This window comes from Balaenoptera musculus, chromosome 3 (assembly GCF_009873245.2).
Source record: "Balaenoptera musculus isolate JJ_BM4_2016_0621 chromosome 3, mBalMus1.pri.v3, whole genome shotgun sequence".
Classification (NCBI taxonomy): domain Eukaryota; kingdom Metazoa; phylum Chordata; class Mammalia; order Artiodactyla; family Balaenopteridae; genus Balaenoptera; species Balaenoptera musculus.
This window is the reverse complement of record NC_045787.1, coordinates 34,946,781-34,967,941: the sequence shown is the minus strand read 5'-3', so window position 1 is coordinate 34,967,941 and position 21,161 is coordinate 34,946,781. Positions and strand designations below refer to the sequence as shown.

At 35.6% G+C, this 21,161-nt stretch overlaps 1 protein-coding gene across 3 annotated transcripts in view; it reads left to right on the top strand.

The window, feature by feature from the left end:
- The window catches only part of C3H5orf34 (chromosome 3 C5orf34 homolog), a 33,343-nt gene extending 13,696 nt beyond the window's left edge, over positions 1-19,647 (top strand). For 2 of the 3 annotated variants that reach the window (XM_036847688.1, XM_036847687.1), the window contains exons 6-13: positions 1,238-1,361; positions 6,883-6,974; positions 8,148-8,217; positions 8,876-9,046; positions 9,479-9,573; positions 10,914-11,012; positions 14,386-14,426; positions 19,245-19,647. In XM_036847688.1, the coding sequence (XP_036703583.1) occupies positions 1,238-1,361; positions 6,883-6,974; positions 8,148-8,217; positions 8,876-9,046; positions 9,479-9,573; positions 10,914-11,012; positions 14,386-14,426; positions 19,245-19,438 (886 nt within the window). In that variant the 3' untranslated portion in view covers positions 19,439-19,647. Of the gene's footprint in view, positions 1-1,237; positions 1,362-6,882; positions 6,975-8,147; positions 8,218-8,875; positions 9,047-9,478; positions 9,574-10,913; positions 11,013-13,315; positions 13,899-14,385; positions 14,427-19,244 lie in introns of those variants that run through there. The other variant, XM_036847689.1, reaches the window with a different exon arrangement.
- Positions 19,648-21,161: the final 1,514 nt, after the last annotated feature.

Genomic DNA, 21,161 nt, shown 5'->3' with positions numbered 1-21,161 from the left:
TGAAGACGACACAAACAGATGGAAAGATATACTGTGTTCTTGGACTGGAAACATCAACATTGTTAAAATGACTATACTACCCAAGGCAATCTACAGATTCAGTGCAATCCCTATCAAATTACCAATGGCATTTTTCACAGAACTTGAACAAAAAAATCTTAAAATTTGTATGGAGACACAAAAGACCCAAAATAGCCAAAGTAATCTTGAGAAAGAAAAATGGAGCTGGAAGAATCAGGCTTCCTGACTTCAGACTATACTACAAAGCTACAGTAATCAAAGCAGTATGGTACTGGCACAAAAACAGACATATAGATCATTGGAACAGGATAGAAAGCCCAGAAATAAATCCACGCACCTCTGGTCAATTAATCTATGACAAAGGAGGCAAGACTATACAATGGAGAAAAGACAGTCTCTTCAATAAGTGGTGCTGGGAAAACTGGACAGCTACATGTAAAAGAATGAAATTAGAACATTCTCTAACACCATATACAAAAATAAACTCAAAATGGATTAAAGACTTAAATGTAAGACTGGAAACCACAAAACTCCTAGAGGAAAATATAGGCAGAACACTCCAAAGAGTGTTCAAAAGATAAGTTGCAGCAATATCTTTTTGGATCCTAGAGTAATGGAAATAAAAACAAAAATAAACAAATGAGACCTAAACCCACCCCCTTCTGACAATATGTTCTTCATATATGTTTCAATAAAATTGACTTGGCTTAAGTTTTTATAAATTATATACCCAATACCTTGATTGTACCTGGCTGCTCCAGGTACAGTCACCTTCTCTTAGGGGTGGCTCCTTTTACACATGGCTAACCTCATCCATCAGGTATTGATTCTACTAGTTTCATTTTTACAGAATAATATTATTTTTAGGTTCTGGAGTTGTCATATTTAACTCCTATGCAGTGGGCATTGCTTTGATGACTATAATGTACCAGCCACTGTGTGTGGCAGTGGGATACCAGGATGATAAGACAAGATGCCTGACTTCTAGAAGTTGAGCTTAGTTGAAATAGATACATTAACCAATTCTGGGTGTTCTGTTTATTTTTTGCAAAAAAATTAATTTAGCTGGCTGATGTGCAGAGTATGAAATTATCCATTTTTTTTAGATAGGCAAGAAAACCCCTCATACTACCTTTTTTTAAAATATGATTGCCGTCATCTATATGTTAATCTCAATGAGAAAAATATTTTTTTAATGATTATTTCTTTTCCTTAGACTTACCCACAAAAATATGAACTCAATAGAGGTTTATCCTGGAGATGGATCTGTTTTCAAATCAGAAGGAGCTTATTTGGGAAACTATTTTATATATTATTCCATTCAAGAAGGATCAGAAAAGGTAAGTTGACAATGAGGTCTCAGCTCAAGAAGATTTTTGGTACATAGCTGTTTCTAAATAATTCTGATTTTATATATATATATATATATATATATATATGGGAAATTTGATCTTTTATAAAATTTCTTGCTACTACTTCTTAGTCTAGAGAATTAATATAATCTTACTGCCAGCATTGGCACAGTAATTACTAACCGCCTTATTTTTGCTGTATTCTCATCCAGTATTCTGTCATCCATTTGCCTAAGCAGTTTGTGTTTAAATCAGAAATTAAATTTCTTCTGTCATAGAATTTATCAATAGGAAACACTGAAACCAGTAATATAATTTTGAATCAGTATACTTCTTCGAATTAATATTTGCATATTAAAAAGCACATTCTGTTCTCCCCACATACAATTGCTTGCATATTTAAAATACCTTTTAACTTAACTCCTAAATCTTCATATACAATTAGAACATTGAACAGGATCGTTCTGTTGTTGAAAACAGTGAAACATAACATGATCTATTTAATATATCAGACCAAAATGTAATCATGTGGAAATTTTGTTAATAGTCCAAATTCGCTTGTTCCCAGTCTGACACTTGAAATCCACCCTTTTATAGGGATTACTATAGTATCACACAGCTTTGCTTCGCAGGATGGAACATAATATGTTTTCTTTCTCTATTACAGAGTATTTGAGTGATAAGATTATCAGGGTGGCTAGGGAGAAGACTTAAAACTAGAGCAGATTTTTTTTCACTAGGGAAAATTTCAAACATATGCAAAAGCAGAAAGACAAGCGTAACAGACCTTCATGTACCCATTACCCAGCTTGTTCCATCTATACTTCCCACTGCCCCCTCCACTCCCTATTTATTTTTAAGTAAATCCCAAGTATCATTTTATTCATAAATATTTTAGTATATATTAGAGCAGATTCCCTGCTGAAGTCTATTTGTAGGAAAGTATTTATTCAATAAATATTAATTGAACATTCGTAGGCAGGCACTCTATTAAGCACTGGGTAAAGATGAAGTGTTCTTGCAGTCAAGAGTTCACAGTCTAGTAGTCAGTCAGTCAGGCAAACAGGCAAATGAGATGAAAGCATGACCAGTAGTGTGTGTGTGTATGTGTGTGTGTGTGTGTGTGTGTGTGTGTGTGTGTGCACGCACACGTGTAGTGCATGAGATGATTCAGTAAACAGGCAAATAGAGTGGGTATGCATATACATCCACACTACTGACTGCTATGTATCGAGAGTTCAAAAAACTACAAGGCAAATACAGAACATCTTCCTGGAGCTTCAGTTTTACTCAAAGGTGTCGTGGGGAGGGGGTGATAATTTTTATACTGAAGCAAACATATCACATGTGCTTTGGAGATAATACAAAACTTCCAGACAAGTTAGTTGTGCCTTTGTGGTGGACTGCCTTGGGCTTTACACACTCAGACCCCAGTGAGCAACACATTCATTCTCCTCTGTCTACTTGAGTGAAAAGATTTAGAAACATTTGGCTTTTTTGGGGAGTAAAATTGTTTGCTCCTTACTTTAACCCATATTCCAAAATAAATTCCAGGTGGATTAAAGAGCTAAATGTAAGAAACCAAACTTTATATTTATTAAAAGAAAATAGAAGGACAGTGTTTATAATCTTGTGATAGGGAAGGCCTTCTTAAGTACAATACAAAAAACCAGAAGGCATAAAGAAAAGTTTGATCAGCTTGAAATTTTTAAATGTATGTTAAATTTTAAATATTTAACTTTAGTTAAATTAGATAAAGTAAAAAAGACAAAGGCCTGGAAGAAAATATTGTACACTATAAATCATTAATAAAAAGACCAAAAAAATACCTAATAGAAAAATGAGCAAAGGATAAGAATGATTATGCCATGTAACCCATAGTATTTGAAAACATGTTCAACTTTACTACCTGCATCAAAGAAATGCAAATTAAAATAACAGTGATATAATATTTTTCACTCATCAAATTGTCAAAAGGTTGATAATATCTACTGCCAGCAAGGGTATGGGGAAAAGGGGTGCTTTCATAGTGTTGATTGGAGTGTAAATTGATTCAGCCTTCATGAAGGCCAACTTGACAATATCAAGTAAAATTGGCTAGAAATTCTGCTTCTAAGGTATCTATCCTAGAAAAATATGAGCACATATATACAAAGAAGCATGGCCAAGGATGTGGACTGTGGTCTTGTTTGTAGTAGCGAAAAACTGGAAGCAATCTAAACGTTCATCAGTAGAAAATGGTGAAATAAGCTATGGTGATCAGGTCGTGGGAATGCTGGAAGCAGTTTAAAAGAATGAGGAAGATGTAGACGCATAGAAAGACAGATATTGAAAGATCTCCAAAATGCTGTTGAGTGAAAAAAAAGTTGCATGAGAAGATGTACAGTGATATCTTCTGTGTAAAGAACAAAAAACAAACCCCAAACCCAATTATATTACTGTATATAATACATGTGTAAATGCACAGGGAAAGATCTGGGCAGATAAAAACTAAACTGAAGTGGTTACTTTTGGGGAGGAATCTGGGATTTTGTGAGGGAGGAAGAGTCGGGAGGGACTGAAATCTTATATTTTTGAACTCTTCCCCCCCCCTGCCAAAATGTAGTAATGTATCGTTGCTTGTATAGTTAAAAATAAGATTGACAGGGACCGACAGTGTAAGTGCTTCCATAGAGATAAACGCTTGGTGCTTTGGGTCCACATAAGGAAGGGTACCTGACCCTGTTTGGGAGGCTCCAGGAAAGCCTTCTGGAGGAAGACATGGCAGGAGGAGTTATGCAAAAGAGGGATGGATGTTAGAGGAGCATATAGCTAAGGGAACACTGTTCTTGCTCAACTCTTTGCATGGCTGGCCTCTTGTCATTAGAATTTCTATTTAAATGTCACCTCCTCAAGGAAGCTTTTCCTGACTGTCCGCATTAAAGAAGCTACCCATGACACTCCCTATCAAGGTACCCTCCTCTTTTTTTCTTCTTGGCATTTAGTACTTTGTGACATTTTCATATTGATCAATGTTTGTTTACTAACTAACCCACCTAGAGGTAAGCCTTGTCTTGTTCAACACACTATTTTGCTAGTGCATAGAACAGTAGATAAATGTCATCTAACTGGAGGCAAGAGTCTGGGGCCAGTATGGAATGTTGAAGGAAATGAAAATGCTGTGGTAGGCTGTAGTAGACTAAAACAGAGGTAGAATGGTGGGGGAAGTGTCCAGAGAAGAGATTAGACCACCAAGTTGAGCCAGTTCATTAATGGAGCATGAGAAACCCTATTGCTTTTGGAGAGCCACTGAAGGATTTAAGTAGGGAAGTGACATCATATTTTTGTTAAGTCTTTTCAGAGGAAGATGAACTGAGATGGGGAAGCAGTGGCACTTCAAGCTATAGAACCAGTTAGAAGACATGTATAGTAGTGCAGAGAAGGAAGTATGAGGGCCAGGCAGTGGTAATGAGAATGGAAAGATAAGAATGGACCCAAGAAATATTAAGGAGACAGAACTAATGACTGATGGGATATTGGGGATGAGGAAGGAGTTGAAAATGATGCCAAGTTATTGAATTAATCAATGAGTGGTGGTACCAGGCACTGGATTAAACCAAAAATTTTTTAAACCTGAAGTGTATTGATGATGGCGTTTTTTAATCTTACCAAGAGATTTCCATAAAAGATTTAAATTCTATTATAGTTCCGTCCTATCTGCCTGATAGTAATTGAAAGAAACTCTTAATTGTAAGATGCATCTTTATTTCAGAGAGGTTAAATTGTGAAAAATAAGCATTTTAGAATTGATGAAATTAGGGCAGTGGAAAAAGACAAGAACCTTCGAGGGACTCAGTATCCAATAGAGAAAGGCATAAATAATTAAGGTGCGATATTTTGAGTGCCTACCATGTGACTTAGCCCACTGTGCTAATAAATGCTGAGGATACAGAGGTCAGCAAAACAGATTCAGCCCCTACCTTCACGAAGCTCCATTCTAGTAGAGAAGACCAACATTAAGTATAAAACATTAAATTGAAATTGTAATGGAAACCGAGAAGCAGGAATAGAGGTTTTCTGTACTTGTAGACATAACTAGGGGATTTCACCTAGCGTATGGGACCTCCTTAATGGCTTCCCTGATGCTGAAGGAAAAGTAGGAGTTAGCCAGACAAAGGGAGGTGATGGAGGGAGGGAGCTGAGTTCTAGGAAGAGGGAATAACATGTAAGGATTGACATATCAGAGGTAAATATGAAGTAGGAGAGAGGGGAAAAAAAATGCAGACTTTGAAGGGAAGGTAATTTCATTTTGACATTGTTGAAGTTGAAATGTCTTTGTGATACCCGGTAGAGATTTAGATATTCAAGTCTACGGTCCAGGATAAAAGAGGAGAGACTATTTTTTGAGTACCATACTATAGACTAAGTTCTGTCCCAGTTGCTTTATATATGTATTATTTCATTAATCCTCGGGACAATCTGGATGGTAGGTAGTATCCCCATTTCATAGGTTGTAGGCACTGAGACTTAACACAAGTTTGTATAACCTGCCCATCATTATAGTAGTAAGAGGCACACCTGTGATTTGAATCCAGCTCCGACTTTGAAGCTTATCTTCTCTCACTGATGGTAGAGTATGGGCAACACTCTCCTGTGGTTCAATTCAGACCTCTACTACTACTTAGCCCTCAAGCCTCAGTTTCCTTATCTAAAAAATAGACATTAATAGTTCATATCTCTCAGGATTATTTTGAGGAGTAAATGAGATAATCCTTTGTAAACTACATAGCGTAGCACCTAGCACATAGTATCATCTGTTTAATAAATGTTAGTTGTTGCTGTTGTGATATTTATTATGAACACAGTTTTGGACCCTCCTGGGATTACCCAAGAAGAAACCGGGAAATCAGAAGAGAAGGCTGGAGACAGAGTCCTGGTAAACACTAGCATGAAAGAGTCTGAGAAGGAGGAAATTCAGAGGGAATAACAAAACAACATTTTTTTCTAATTCAAGAAGTTGAGCTTGTAAATAATAATATTGTCTTACACAAACTAGCAATTGTTCTTCCATTAATAAAATATAACAAAATGATATAGTCATTCAATTAAAATAGTAATTAAAACAGTTTTTTAAGCCTATTTAGCCGCCGCCGCCTTCTTCTTTTTTTTTTTCTGTCTAAAGGGAAAAAGGGGCTTATGGTAGGTTTCCTGTTAATGCACAGGGAAATTAGTTTGTTAATTTGAATACAGGCAAGATTTAAATTGAGCAGTAAGTTATAGGCTATTAGAATGTAATTTTTGAGTAGGATAACTTTTGATAGGAGGAATTCTAGACTTTAAAAAAAAAAGGGAAAATGGAAAAGCATCATAAGATACCTTTTAAAGTTACCTTTTATGGGCTGTTGATTAACTTAAAATAACTGCTTGCCTTTTCACTGTATAAATACATATTTTAAGGAAAAAAATAGCTAAGTAATAATGGCCAAAATTTATTATTGAATCTTTTTTAAAATTTTAAACTAATTTTCAGAGAGAAGACAAAACTTATTCAGTAAATAACCTTCCTCCAGATAGACCAGGAAGTCCATTTTCTGTTTGTTCTCTAATTAAACAGGCAACCAGGTAAGTGCTTCACGTTCAACTGAATCAAGTGTTATGTGTCTGAGAAACTTGATACATTTTCTAGTGGTTAGGATAAGATTAAGAATTGGTAGGTACAGTGGAAATGTCTTTAGTAAAATCTGTCAACTTTTCTGGTCTCATCATTTATAAAATAAAGTGATCACAATGTCATTATAAGAGTACTTCTTGGCACTTCCCTGGTGGTCCAGTGGCTACCATGCTCCCAATGCAGGGGGGCCCAGGTTCGATCCCTGGTCAGGGAACTAGATCCCACGTGTTGCAACTAAGAGTTCGCATGCCACAACTAAAAGATCCTGCATGCCGCAGCTAAAGATCCCACATACCACAACGAAAATCCCGTGTGCCACAACTAAGACCCGGCACAGCCAAATAAATAAATAAAGATTAAAACAACAACAACAGCAACAACAAAACACCCAATTATTATAAAAAAAAAAGTACTTCTGGCTTTGAAATTTGAAGTTAAATATGGAGAAACATCCGCATATGGCAAGCAACTGCTGGAAGGAAATAAGTGCCTTTTCTCTAGGTAAGTGTGGCATCATTATTGTTCCTTGGAATCAAGTTGAAGATGTGATGATACATTTGAATTTTCATACTTCTTTATTATCCTAGGAGTAATAACGATTTCTGAGAATGAACAGAAGGTGAACTGTAGTTTGGTTCTTTGGTTCCTATGTTTTTTAATTCATTAATCAGTCTGTGGCACTGAGAGGAATGAAAGTGGATTGTTGAATTAAATTATTTGTTTTATAAACTTATGTTTAAGCAACTTCTAAAGTAGATTTGAAGGAGCAGAACTGGTTATTTGATTTTCTAGGGACAGTTGATTCACATCCCCACCACTCTTAGACTATGCTAAACCTTTCAGGTGCTGTGAATCTGTCACTTCTTAAAAAGGAGCAAATTCTGAAAATCCTCTCCATTTCATTGCTAAAAATTAGAGGAATAACCTTAACTATGTAAGATTAGCACAAAGGGAAGCAACAGTAGTAGTTCCCTTCTAGGGGCTTAAGGAAGAAAGAGGTCCAAACATATTTTTGTGGAAATGAGTTACTTGCCTAAAATGTTGTATAGCGGTGAGAATGGGTTGCTAGAATTGGAAAATGACATTATTTGCAAATGTTTAAGTAGTATTTTTCTTGTTCACAGAATTCTTCAGCATTGTGCCAAGATGAAGCTTTCTTTAAGCCATAACTATCATATATGCTGCTGGAAAATGGTATCTTAAATTATTTTAAAAGCAAGATATTTTTAATTGCTTTATTATTTGTATACATACGCATAAGTTCAGATTACTTTCATCTAAGTCATGTGAGAAAGTCTTTGTAATATTAATACTGGTTTATTTAAAAAATCCATTTAATAGATAAACACTGCAAAATTGGGCTTTTATGTTATACTTTTACTGTATATAGTTTGTTGTTTCTTTTTTCTTAGAGGGGGAGGGCAGGGGAATTTATTGGATTTGAAGTATGTGAAAACATAGTTATTTTGAAACATATTACAGTATTCATTCTATTTCCATAACTGTAAAAGTAAATTTTTTTTAATGCTGACTTGGAGGAAGTGATTCTCAGACCTTGATTTCTTATCTATACTGCTTTGATTATAAACCTATATGTTGCTGTAGTTCCTAATCTTTGTCTATTTTCTATGTAAAGTTCAGCAGAATGGTGACTTTCCAAAGGTATTAGTACTTAATCTGCTTACAATAGACTCTTTTGGGTAGCCACTTCTGGAAAAGTCAAAACATCCATAAGGATTCTACAATATTCAGCTTCTGAATGAGAATCTGAAGTTGCCTCAGTGTTCATTAATCATTTCAATCTTATTAGTGGATAACTCTCTTTCCTGCTATTTTTGTTTTCTGGTTTTAGGTACCTGGGATAAATGATAGCAATATACTGCCTTTGCTTTTGAGGGAATCGTTCATACCCAACGTGGGAAGATTTCTTGCATACTCTGATGACAAAGTACATGCTGTCTTTTTAGATGGCATTACTCTAACCATGAATTGGAATTTCAGTTCTCTTATTGAAAAGAGACAGGTAATTATACTTCAGACTGAAATCTATTTTTTATTTATTTATTTTTAATCTGTGGAAATAGTACAAAGAAAATGAAGTACCACAGTATCTCTATTTTTTAAAGTATAAAATCTGTCAAGAGGCTTTACTGATCTCATTGGATTTCCTAGCAGAAATCAGAAAGGTGTGACAAATCGTCATTTTTATAAAGGTAACTCATTATAGAGAGAGGGACTAGTATTTTTGTTCTTTTGATAATTATCTATATAAGGGTGGTGGTTAAATAATACCCATATCCCATGTAAAATAAAACTTTTAAGTTAGTCAAAATAAAGTCTTAATGATTCATCTACTTCTTATTTTTTTTTTTTTTTACTGAAAATTAATTAAAAAGAAGGTTTTGTTTTCCAGTTCTAGAATACTAAAACTTACCTTTCCTCCTTGCTTCTTAAGGTAAATCGAGGTCTCAATTTAGGTTGGTGTAAGTTAACTTTTCCTGATGGACAAAATCAGTTAATTCAGATTCAACACGCTGGACCATATGAAAGGTACTGGAAAGCAGTTAAAAAAATAATTTCATGTTAGTAAACAACTTCCTTTTAGACAGAGAGGGAGCATAAAAACATTATTTAAATGTTGTATATATTTTTAGTTTTTCCATGTGGAAAATGTGCATAAAGTCATTTCAGCGGGTTTCAGTAGCTGCATTGTTTTTGTTTTTGTTTTTTTGGCCACACCACGTGGCTTGTGGGATCTTAGTTCCTGACTGGGGATCGAACTCGCGCCCCCTGTAGTGGAAGCGCGGAGTCTTAACCACTGGACCTCCAGGGAATTCCTCAGCAGGTTTCAGGGTTTACAGTTATATTGGTCTCTAGCATAACTAAATAGATCAGGTCAGCTTTAATCATTTCCATTTGTATTCTAGTGATTTTTCAAAATAAATGTGTTATAACTGGCTTGCTGTGGAGGTTGGACTGTGGTCAGCTGTGTTAACCAGTTAACTAATTAATCCCCTAACCAATTTAAACTAAGGCTTACAGCCACAAATAACTACTTATGTATATTTCTGTAAAGTGAAATAAAACAAACTAGCTAATGATTATTCTTAAAATGGAGAAGATTCTTGAAATCAGCTTTTTATGAATATGCTTTTTCTCTTTTGGCTTATGTAATTTGTTATAATAATCATTCTCCTTGTGATGTTCTTGACATGTTAGTGATTTTACTTGAGGATGGTCACAAAACAATTGCTTTTTTTACCTCTTGAATTTATTTTTCTGTTGGGATTTATTGCATTTTGGTTTAAATGCTCCAACATTCATTGCTAGTTTGAATAATTTGCCTCAAAAGATAGTGTCTATTTAGCAAACATTAACTATTTATTTCAGCCAGTCACTCCAAATCATTCATTTTATTGAACTTGATACTTGTTTTGTGTGTTTGATGAGTTATACGTAATTCTGGATGTGTGTGTGTGCATTAATAGGTGTGTTCTGGTTTAAATTTTAGAAAGCAAATGCTCACTTAGTCTTGTGTGTAAAGACATTTTCATGATAAAATTTAATGAAATTCATTTTACTTTGAAAAACTAAAAGGAGAATTTAGACATTTGAACTTTGAATGAAATCCAAGTGTTAACCTATGTTCTGATTCTTATATCTCATCTTTATTAATCATGAATGTGAGTAAATCATTTTATTCCTGATGAGTGAGAAAAACTTGCTTTTCTTTTTCCAATGAAAACGATTTAAAAAATTGCCCTACTTTAGAATTTTTTCTTTATTCTTTTTTCCCAAACCGTCTTAATGATTTTTCCAATTTTTAAATACTTTTATAAATATTCTACAAGTTCGTTTTTCAAATATCTGTCTTAATGTATTCAATCTAGATATGTGACAACAGTAATATCATGGTGCAAAAGACTGACCCAGGCTAGCCAGAAAGAAATGCCTACACATCCTTCATCTTCTGTTCCAGAAGAAAACTGGTATTTGTATTTATTTTAAACTTAATCTGTGTAGAAGAGCCAAGTAATCCTCAAAAATTAAAATGTTAAAAGGTAAACTGACTCTTTTTCCCAAAAAAACGTTCTCTTAGTTAAATATATTTAACTCCTATGATGTTTTGATAGCTTAAATCTTGAAAATAATTTATCTTTAATTGGATATTTCATTTATTACAATTCATCATAGTATATTTCATCTGAAGATTTGAAAACTTCATATCAAAATGGGTGACTCTTTTAGTGTAATAAATTCATCCTGAAAACTTTATGGAAAAATTTAGAGGATATATATTTTTTTATCTTAGTAATATTAAAGGATATAAAATGTTGACTAACATAACAAGCTTTCAGAAAAAGTTGATTTTTAAATAATTTCTATTATATTAATTACCTCCCCTAAATTAATTGATAAATCAACAAATAAAGCAAGATTTCAGTCCCTCCTGTGTGCCCTTCAGTGTGTCGGGGACTAGAACTGGGCTTCGAAGGAATATTTAGGGAAATTATGACATTTTAGGGAGGAAGCAAGGGCAGAGGTAAAAAAGGGTATTTTGGCTTGTGGAGATAGTAAGAAGTTAGTTTTTTTTTTTTTTTAAATAATTTTTTTTAAATTAATTAATTAATTTATTTATTTTTTGGCTGCGTTGGGTCTTCGTTGCTGTGCGTGGGCTTTCTATAGTTGCATTGAGCGGGGGCTACTCTTTGTTGCAGTGTGCTGGCTTCTCATTGCAGTGGCTTCTCTTGTGGAGCACAGGCTCTAGGCATGCGGGCTTCAGTAGTTGTGGCACGTGGGCTCAGTAGTTGTGGCTCGCAGGCTCTAGAGCGCAGGCTCAATAGTTGTGGCACACGGGCTTAGTTGCCCCGCGGCATGTGGGATCTTCCCGGACCAGGGGTCGAACCCGTGTCCCCTGCATTGGCAGGCGGATTCTCAACCACTGCGCCACCAGGGAAGTCCAAGAAGTTAGTTTTTATGGAGCAGACACTTATCTGCTTGGGTGTAGTGTGACTTTGATGGACAGGAATAGACCTTGTCATCAATAGAGGAATTCAGACTTCATGGAATTACAAGTTCCTATATGGAAAAATGACAGGAAGAAAGAGCCTTAGGAAGGTTAGTGTCACTGCAAGAGTATAATCTGATTATATTGGAAAAGAAGGACATCAGGAACAATTTAGGAAGCTTTAAATTAAAGTAAGTTGTAAGAGGACTTACCTGGTGGTCCAGCTGTTAAGACGCCGAACTCTCAATGCAGGGGGCCCAGATTGGATCCCTGGTCAGGGAACTAGATCCCACATGTTGTAACTAAGAGCCCACATGCTGCAGCTAAAGATCCTGCGTGCTGCAACTAAGACCTGGCACAGCCAAATAAATAAATAAACAGAATAAAGTAAGCTGTAAGGTGTCTTAGTGCATGGTGCATGGTGAAAAAAATATAGAAACAATAAGCTTGATTCTTATCCCCTTTTCCTAAGTTACTTAGAGAAAGAGGTACAATCAAATCAGTAGATGTTATTTGAATATCCAGATATCTTAAGGATTCAGCTTTCCAGGTCCCTCTCTTCAGCTAGTTTGGGAGCAGAAAAGTTGCCTTAATAGCTAGCAAAAAACATATTTGGGAAGAAAGGGAAATTGTACATGGCTATAAAACTGGTTACTTCATCATTGCTCAGCTGGCAAAGTTTGTAAAATGCCAGCCTTTTTATATGAGAGCTTAGAAGAGGATAACTGTCAAGACAAACTGAGAAGCAAGGGGGTAAGAGAAGTACAGATTGGTGAAAGCAGCTATGGGTGGAAGCAATGCAGAGCAGAGGGGAGGCAAAGGAATTGAGGAGTGGGGAGGGGAGATACAGCACTTGAACAGCTCCATTCCCCTCCCGAAGCCTAAGACATCTCCACTGTGATTCTTGTTTTCTTGTCAAAGTGGATAGGTTGAAGGGAGAGAAGAGATCACATAATAAACAGCTACCTAAATTGTATTTCAATATTTTATTTCCAACTCACCTTATATTATTAGCTTACTCGTTCAACTTTTTAATAGGGATGCTTGTCAAAAAATAGTACAGGAGATATTTCATAAGACGTTGGTTTATCATATGAGTGACAGCATTAAAGGTAGTTTGTATGATTCTGGGTGTACCCAGAAAATGTGTCTCATGTTTAAAAAAGGCAGGGGGAGTGTGTTTTGCAATGACGAAGAGTCAGCGGGTTTTGGAATAAGTCACATCCAGGTTTTTACTACAGATGCTTAAAATGATGAAAGATCTCTTTTATTCTCCGTTCATAGGCTGGAGTACAAGGAAAGAGTGCAGGCTGATGAGGTGCATGTGGTCCATTGCGTGTGGTCCATTGTCTGCCAGTAAAGCAGACAAGTTGTATACCCTATTGTGAGCTGTGAAAAGACTATTCTAGTGACTTGAATAAAGAGATGTTTGCATGAATGTCCTCATTAATTTTGCAGAGCTAGTCCAGTTACACTATTTTCTAGTTGTGTGCCACTGCTCATACTTCATCTAGTGATGAGGAAAAACACAAAGAACACACACATAAGAGGTTCTGCTGGATTTGTGTACATTTAGCCTTCTATCCCATACCAGTTGCCCCAATATCTGTTTCTATGGAACATGGTAAGGGCTAATGTTCATATATTAACCCTTCAAGTCAAGAAGAGAATGTTTAGTATACTGTGCTTAAGAAAACAATTAAATGATTAGGTAGTCTATTCCAGAAGAAATTTAATAGAAAATAGTTATTATGCTTTCACACCTAATTCAATCGTGTAAAAAGTTGGCCCTGGAGACCATCCATTCCCTAAGAGTTCCATATAAATGAGGTCTTACTATATATGTAAGATCCCTTCTCCTCCAAAGAAACTATCTAGGTATGAGGATCAGAAAATTAAATAGTTCAAGAGAAAGCATTACAAAGAAGTTTATGATTAATTAACATACTGCTGTAGGAATTCTAAGGAGAGAGTATTTCTTTCATAGAAGTGATGAGATTTTAGTAGGTTTTTAAAGTTTTGTAAACCTTGAGGAGGAAAGTAGAAGATATGCCACGTCAGTACTGAGTTGTAGCAGGAAGGCCCATTACCTTCAAACCTCAATACTTAATTCAAAAGTCCTGGAGGTGGAGGACTTTAATTCACTTGCCTTACTCATGAAAGGCACTCAGTAAGTATCAGTTGAGTCAAGGTGATTTGTTGCTAAATAAAGCCAATATAAAGAGAATTCTTAACTTCTAGGTTCTTATGTCAAAAATTCTAACCTTTATGAAAAAAAAAATTAAGTATGCTTATTTGAAATATTGTGGATATAAAAGAATGAGACAACTAGCATGAGTTTTTTTTTTGCACAGGTCTGTGGCTTCTGAACTTGAAAAGATACAGAAGTTTAACTGTATCCTTTAAACAGAATGTATTGTCCTGCATAATTTCTCCCTTTCCATTGTAGGCTTAATTCATGACTCTGTACTTTATATTAATCCATACTTATATATTACAGAGCTTTATTGAATAATATTTAAGATTGTAATTTAAGATGTATCTTGTCTGTAGGAGGTACATCATGTTAGCATTTGTACTCTTCATTGGGTTTAACTCAGCAAAGGACAGTGAACTAGGGTTAAGATATCCTATGGAGACTTTCACACTTACATAATTATATTCTAAATTATAACTGGGAACTATCTCTGACTTCTTTCTTTTTTAAAATTTGTAGGATTTTTATATACTATTATTTGTAAAAAATTTCAGCTTTATTGAGGTATAATTGAAAAAATTATAAGATACTTAAATAGTACATCATAGTGACCTGACACACATACACATTGTGAAAGGATCACCCTATCTTGTTAATTAACACATATATCACTTCACATATCTATCTTCCTCCTCTCCTCTATCTCACCACCCCTCCCGGGGGAGGGGGGTGGTGAGAACATCTGATTTCCACCCTCCCAACAAACCTCAGTCATACAACACAGTATTATCAACTACAGTCACCATGTTATACATTAGATCCTCAGACCTTATTCATCTTAAAGCTGAAAGTTCATATGCTTTTACCAACCTCTCCTTCTTTCCCCACCCCCAGCCCCTGGCAACCACCAGTCTACATTCTGTTTCCATGAGTTTGACTTTTTAAAAAATTCCACATATGAGTGACACCATGTAGTATTTGTCTTTCTCTGTCCAGCTTAGTTCACTAAGCAAAATGCCCTCAAGGTCCATCCGTGTTGTTGCAAATGGCAGGATTTCCTTCTTTCTCATGGCTGAGTAGTATTCCATTGTGTGTATGTATATGTACCACATCTTCTTATCTGTTCATCCAACAATGGACACTTAGGTTGTCTCCATATCTTGGCTATCGTGAATAATGCTGCAGTGAACATAAGAGTACAGCTATCGCTTCAATAGACTGTTTTCATTTCTTTTGAATATATACCCAGAAGTAAGATTGCTGGATCATATGGTAGTTCTATTTGTAATTTTTTGAGGAAACTTCCATACTGTTTTCCACAGTGGCTGTACTAATTTATATTTCTACCGAGGTACACAAGGGTTCTCTTTTCTCCACATCCTTACCAACACTTGTTATGTCTTATCTTTTTGATGATAGCCATTCTAACAGGTGTGAGGTGATATCTCATTGGTTTTGATTTGCATTTCCCATGATGATTAGTGATGTTGAGCACCTTTTCATGTACCTGTTGGCCATCTGTATGTCTTTGGAAAAATACCTATTCAGTTCCTTTGCTCATTTTTTAATCAAATTGTTTTTTGTTTTTTGTTTTTTTGCTATTGAGTTGTATGAGTTGTTTGATTATCTTGGATATTAACCTCTTATCAGATATATAATTTGCAAATATTTTCTTCCATTCCATAGGTTGCCTTTTCATTTTGTTGAAGGTGTTCTTTGCTGTGCAAAAGCTTTTTAGTTTGACAAGTACTGCTTGTTTATTTTTGCTTTTGTTTTCTTTGCTTTTGGTGTCAAAAAGTCATTGCCAAGACTGATGTCGAGGAGTTTATTACACCCTATGTTTTCTTCTAGGGGTTTTATGGTCTCAGGTCTTACATTCAAGTCTTTAATCCATTTTGAGTTGATTTTTGTGTATGGTGTAAGGTAGAGGTCCAGTTTTCCCAACATCATTTATTGAAGAGTCTATCCTTTCTCCATTGTATATTTTTGACTGTTTGTTGTAAATTAATTGACCATTACATACATACATGACTTTATTTCTGGACTCTTTATTCTGTTCCATTGATCTATATTTCTGGTTTTTGCTAATGTCATACTGCTTTGATTACTATAGTTTGAAATCAGAAAACTTCCAGCGTTGTTTTTCTTTCTCAAGTTTGCTTTGGCTATTTGAGGTCTTTTTTGGTTCCATACAAATTTCAGTACTGTTTGTTCTATTTCTGTGAAAAATGCCATTGGAATTTTGTATTGTTCAATACCTTGAATATTGTATTGAATCTGTAGATTGCTTTGCGTAGTATGGACATTTTAACAATATTAATTCTTCCAATTCATGAGTACAGAATACCTTTCCATTTATTTGTGTCTTCTTCTGTTTCATCTAATGTCTTATAGTTTTCAATGTACAGATCTTTCACCTTTTTGCTTAAATTTATTCCTAGGTATTTTATTCTTTTTGATGTAATTGTAAATGGAATTGTTTTCCTAATTTATTTTTCTGATAATTCATTATTTATTTGTTTTTATAAATTTATTTATTTTATTTATTTAGTTTTGGCTGTGTTGGGTCTTTGTTGCTGCGCACGGACTTTCTCTAGTTGCGTCAAGCGGGGGCTGCTCTCTGTTGCGGTGTGTGGGCTTCTTGCTGCAGTGGCTTCTCTTGTTGCAGAGCGTGGGCTCTAGGAGCGCAGGCTTCAGTAGTTGTGGCACGTGCGCTCAGTAGTTGTGGCTCTTGGGCTCTAGAGCGCAGGCTCAGTAGTTGTGGTACATGGGCTTAGTTGCTCCACGGCATGTGGGATCTTCCCAAACCAGGGCTCGAACCCGTGTACCCTGCATTGGCAGGCGGATTCTTAACCACTGCGCCACCAGGGAAGCCCAGATAATTCATTATTAATGTATAGAAATGCAGCTTATTTTTTTATATTGATTTTGTATCCTGCAACTTTACTAAATTTATTAGCTCTACCAGGTTTTTGGTGGAGACTTTAGCAGAGTCTATATATAATATCATATCATCTGCAAATAGAGACAGCTTTACTTCTTCCCTTCTGATTTGTATGCCTTTTATTTCTTCTTTTTTGTCTAATTGCTCTGGCTGGGACTTCCAGTACTATATTGAATAAAAGGGGTTGAGAGTGAGCATTACTGTCTTGTTTCTTATTTTAGAAGAAAAGCTTTCAGCTTTTCACTGTTGAATATGATATTAGCTGTGGGCTAATCATATATGGCCTTTATTATGTTGAGGTATGTTCCCTCTATACCCAGTTTGTTGAGTGTTTTTCTGCATCTATTGACATATGATTTCTATCCTTCATTTTGTTAATGTGGTGTACCACATTAATTTTCATATGTTTAACCATCCTTGTATCCCTGGAATAAATCCCGCTTGATCATGGTGTATGACCATTTTAATATATTGTTGAATTTGGTTTGCTAATGCTTTGTTGAGTACTTTTGCATCTATGTTCATCAGAGATATTGGCCTGTAATTTTCTTTCCTTGTAGTGTCCTTATCTGGTTCTGGTTGTCAGGGTAACCCTGGCCTCATAAAATTAGTTTTGAAGTATTCTCTCCTCTTCCATTTTTTGGAAGAGTTTGAGAAGGATCGGTATTAATTCTTGTTTAAATATTTAGTAGAATTCACCAATGAAACCATTTGTGTTGGGAGGTATTTGATTACTGATTCAATTTCCTTACTAGTAATCAGTCTGGATTCAGTATGTTTCCAGGAATCTATCCATTTCTTTTAGGTTGTCCAATATGTTGGCCTATAATTGTTCATAGTAGTCTCTTACGATCCTTTGTATTGTGTGGTATTGGTTGTGATTTCTCCTCTTTCATTTCTAATTTTATTTGTTTGAGTTCTCTTTTTTTCTTGATAAGTCTAGCTAAAGGTTTGTCTATTTTATCTTTGTAAAAAAAACCCAGCTCTTTGTTTCATTGATATTTTCTTTTGTGTATAAGCTCCTTCCAGGGAGATAGCAGCAACCTTGAGTAGGCCAGAGAAAGAATGTGGAGATATCATCTGCCAGCCTCCTGAGTCTCCAGGGAGGATCACATTCAGCCCCTAGGCATGTGCTAAATTGGAAGCTTTTAAAGTATGCAAATAGCCCTCTTTGAGGGAAAGACTGGGAGATGGGTGTTTCTGTGTGCTCAGAGCTAGGAGTTTTAGGGGCCTGTCCCACACTTGGAAGTCTTAAAAGTTGGAGCATTAGATCTTGGGTCAAACCCTTTACTCCTCAGGGAGAAGCTGGGAATTGTGAGTTCCCCCCTGTTGTGCTAAGGGTGGGGTTTATAGTGAAAGTGTGTCTCAACCTTTCTTACCCATTTAATTGTGGATGTTTTCTTATTCACTCAGTGTATAGGAGTCACTCGGGTAGTTCCTGGATTTCTGACAGGGAGAATTTCTCCGTGTGTAGCTGCAGATTCAGTGTCACATTTGTGGGAGGAGGTGAGTTCAGGAACCTCCTACATCTCCAGCTTGGACTGGACTCTTACTTCTTTTTCTTATTAAACCTTTTGTTCTGTACATTCCTATCCCACTCATCTAAATTTCTTTTATCCTGTTATTTTTCCATAATCCTATTCAAATAATAAAGTAGCTCTGTAACAGAGGACAGATTCTTTTCACTCTAGATGTTTTAAGTTAAAAATAGCCTACACAGATTGTTTATATTCCTCTCACCCCTACTTTGGTTCCCTTTTATTCCCATATCACTTCTTCATTTAAAGAAATGTTACTGAGGTTTTAATTCTTTTATTTCCTCCCTGTCACCAGACTTCCATCCAAATACAGACATACATACTCTCTTTTCCTTTCCCTCTTATAGTCTTAACTAGTTTCTTCATCTATAAGGGATAGACTTGATAAATTCTGAAGTCCCAACTCTATTATGAATCCAAGAGATCTTCCTCCCAATGGAGAAATAATATTTTAATATGAAGGCTAGGCTTTCTGAATTAAAAACAATTATAATGAAAAATATAGGGAAAAAGCTCCTTAACTAAGCAACTTAGTATTATTGGAGAACAGTGGTGTCCTAAGCCAGATTTCTAACAAGAAAAATGAACAGTCTTTGGATCATTGTAAACCAGAATCTTCAGAAACCTTGCTAAAAGAAGTTAATGAAAAGAGTGTATCAGTGGCATTGAAAAAAACCTCTGAAATCCTTCAGGATATTGACTGTCTTCTATCAAACTCTAAAAGGTGAAATATGGAAGTATTACAATATATTATTAAACCTTGAGGATGTTATTTCAAGTGACTGCTAAAAAATTACTAGAAAGCCAAGAAATTATATATATGACTTCTGTACAATGATTATATGAGAAATGACATTTAACTTTGGAGGTATTTTACCTAACTTGTAAATTTTAAAATATGTATTTTATTAATAAAGAACTATTTAAAAAATTTGAACAATTTCTTATCTCAGATTTGAGAAAAAATTTTATAAAACTGTAGTTGTTGCTGTTTTGTCTTGTGGAGCATTCACTATTAATCAAGTTTTTTCATTTTACTTAATGCAGAATTGTGTACATTGATCATTTGCTATGTAGTCTCTCTACTCCAAGTATTTTTCAGTAGAACCATGAAAAGAGAATTAGGTCTTAAAAAAACAAAACAAAAAACCTTAATGTGGGCAATATTGCTTCAAGCTAAGAATCGAGCACTTTAGCTAAGACTAAATTTTATCTGGACTATCTCATGTACCAGATATTTTCATTTGTTTTGAACATCTCCAAAGATTTATGCTACAACGTGTATGAAACCAAAAGAGGAATGAGCTCACCAAAAGTGCTATGTATTACACCTGTCTCTTGGGAAAGAACAAAGCCATACATCTAAAAAGACTTCAAGATTATACCAGATATAATCAGAAATGTTCAAATTAACTTATGATTTCTTGAAAAGACCAGTCTCTTCACATAAAAGAGAAGAAGCAACAGAGGAAACAACGAGAAAAATAGAGCAAAGCAAGCAGAGTGTAGTTAGGAGAGGTAATGTAAGCAATTTGAATGGGCACAATGCTCTCTTTAGCTCCTCTCACAATGGGCTCCCTGCCACCTTCAGGTCTCAGCACAAATATCCCTTCCTCAGAGGGGCCTCACCCAGTTACTATTACATCACCATGTTTACTTCCTTTACAGCACATATTTCAATCATCCAACTTCCTTGTGGTCTATATCCTCCACTAGAACTTGAGCTCCATAAAGTTATTTTATAGTCTTATTACCAAGCATAGTGCCTGGCATATTGAGAGCACTCAGTATGTATTGTGTAATGAACAGTCCCTTTGGGCAGTAGACTGTCCACAGAGAAAATAACCAAGTTCTGTTTTGGTTGCAGGAAACCACCTATGTTGTCCCTAAATAACTCTAGAAAGCCTAGACTATAAGAAATGCACCCATGCTGCCATAAGGGTAATGCCAAACTGTTACTGCATTCAGACAGAAAAAATTTGTTCTCAACATGACTAAAAGCACCCAATATTGTGGTTAATGTGCTCAGTAATATTTTTAATAAGCTTTTAAGCTGTGCAGGTAAAATATGTATAATTTCCTCCCTCAGTTGAGTCTTTCCCGTTGGCTAAGAACCAAGAGTGTGACAAGCAATGAAAAGTTCTGTAACAGAAACTAAGCCACACTTTAAGGTTCCGTGAAAGACCTAGAAGTTTGCTTGAGATTGAAGATTCGGATTTTCTGTGGTCTCCTTCAACTATGTACTTACTATAATCCCATTGCCGGCCCTGCATTACATCCAACACTTGTTTTGAGAAACCAGGTAGGAAGGAGAAAGAAATTTTCCTCTTTGAGCCCCCGCTTTTCGCCCAGTGCTTACTAGAGCCACATGCCAAGCTCGATGTCTCCTTGGTGCTCGCAGAGCAGCCAGCACTCCGAGGCAGGGAGTCGGGATGGGAACTGGCCACAGAC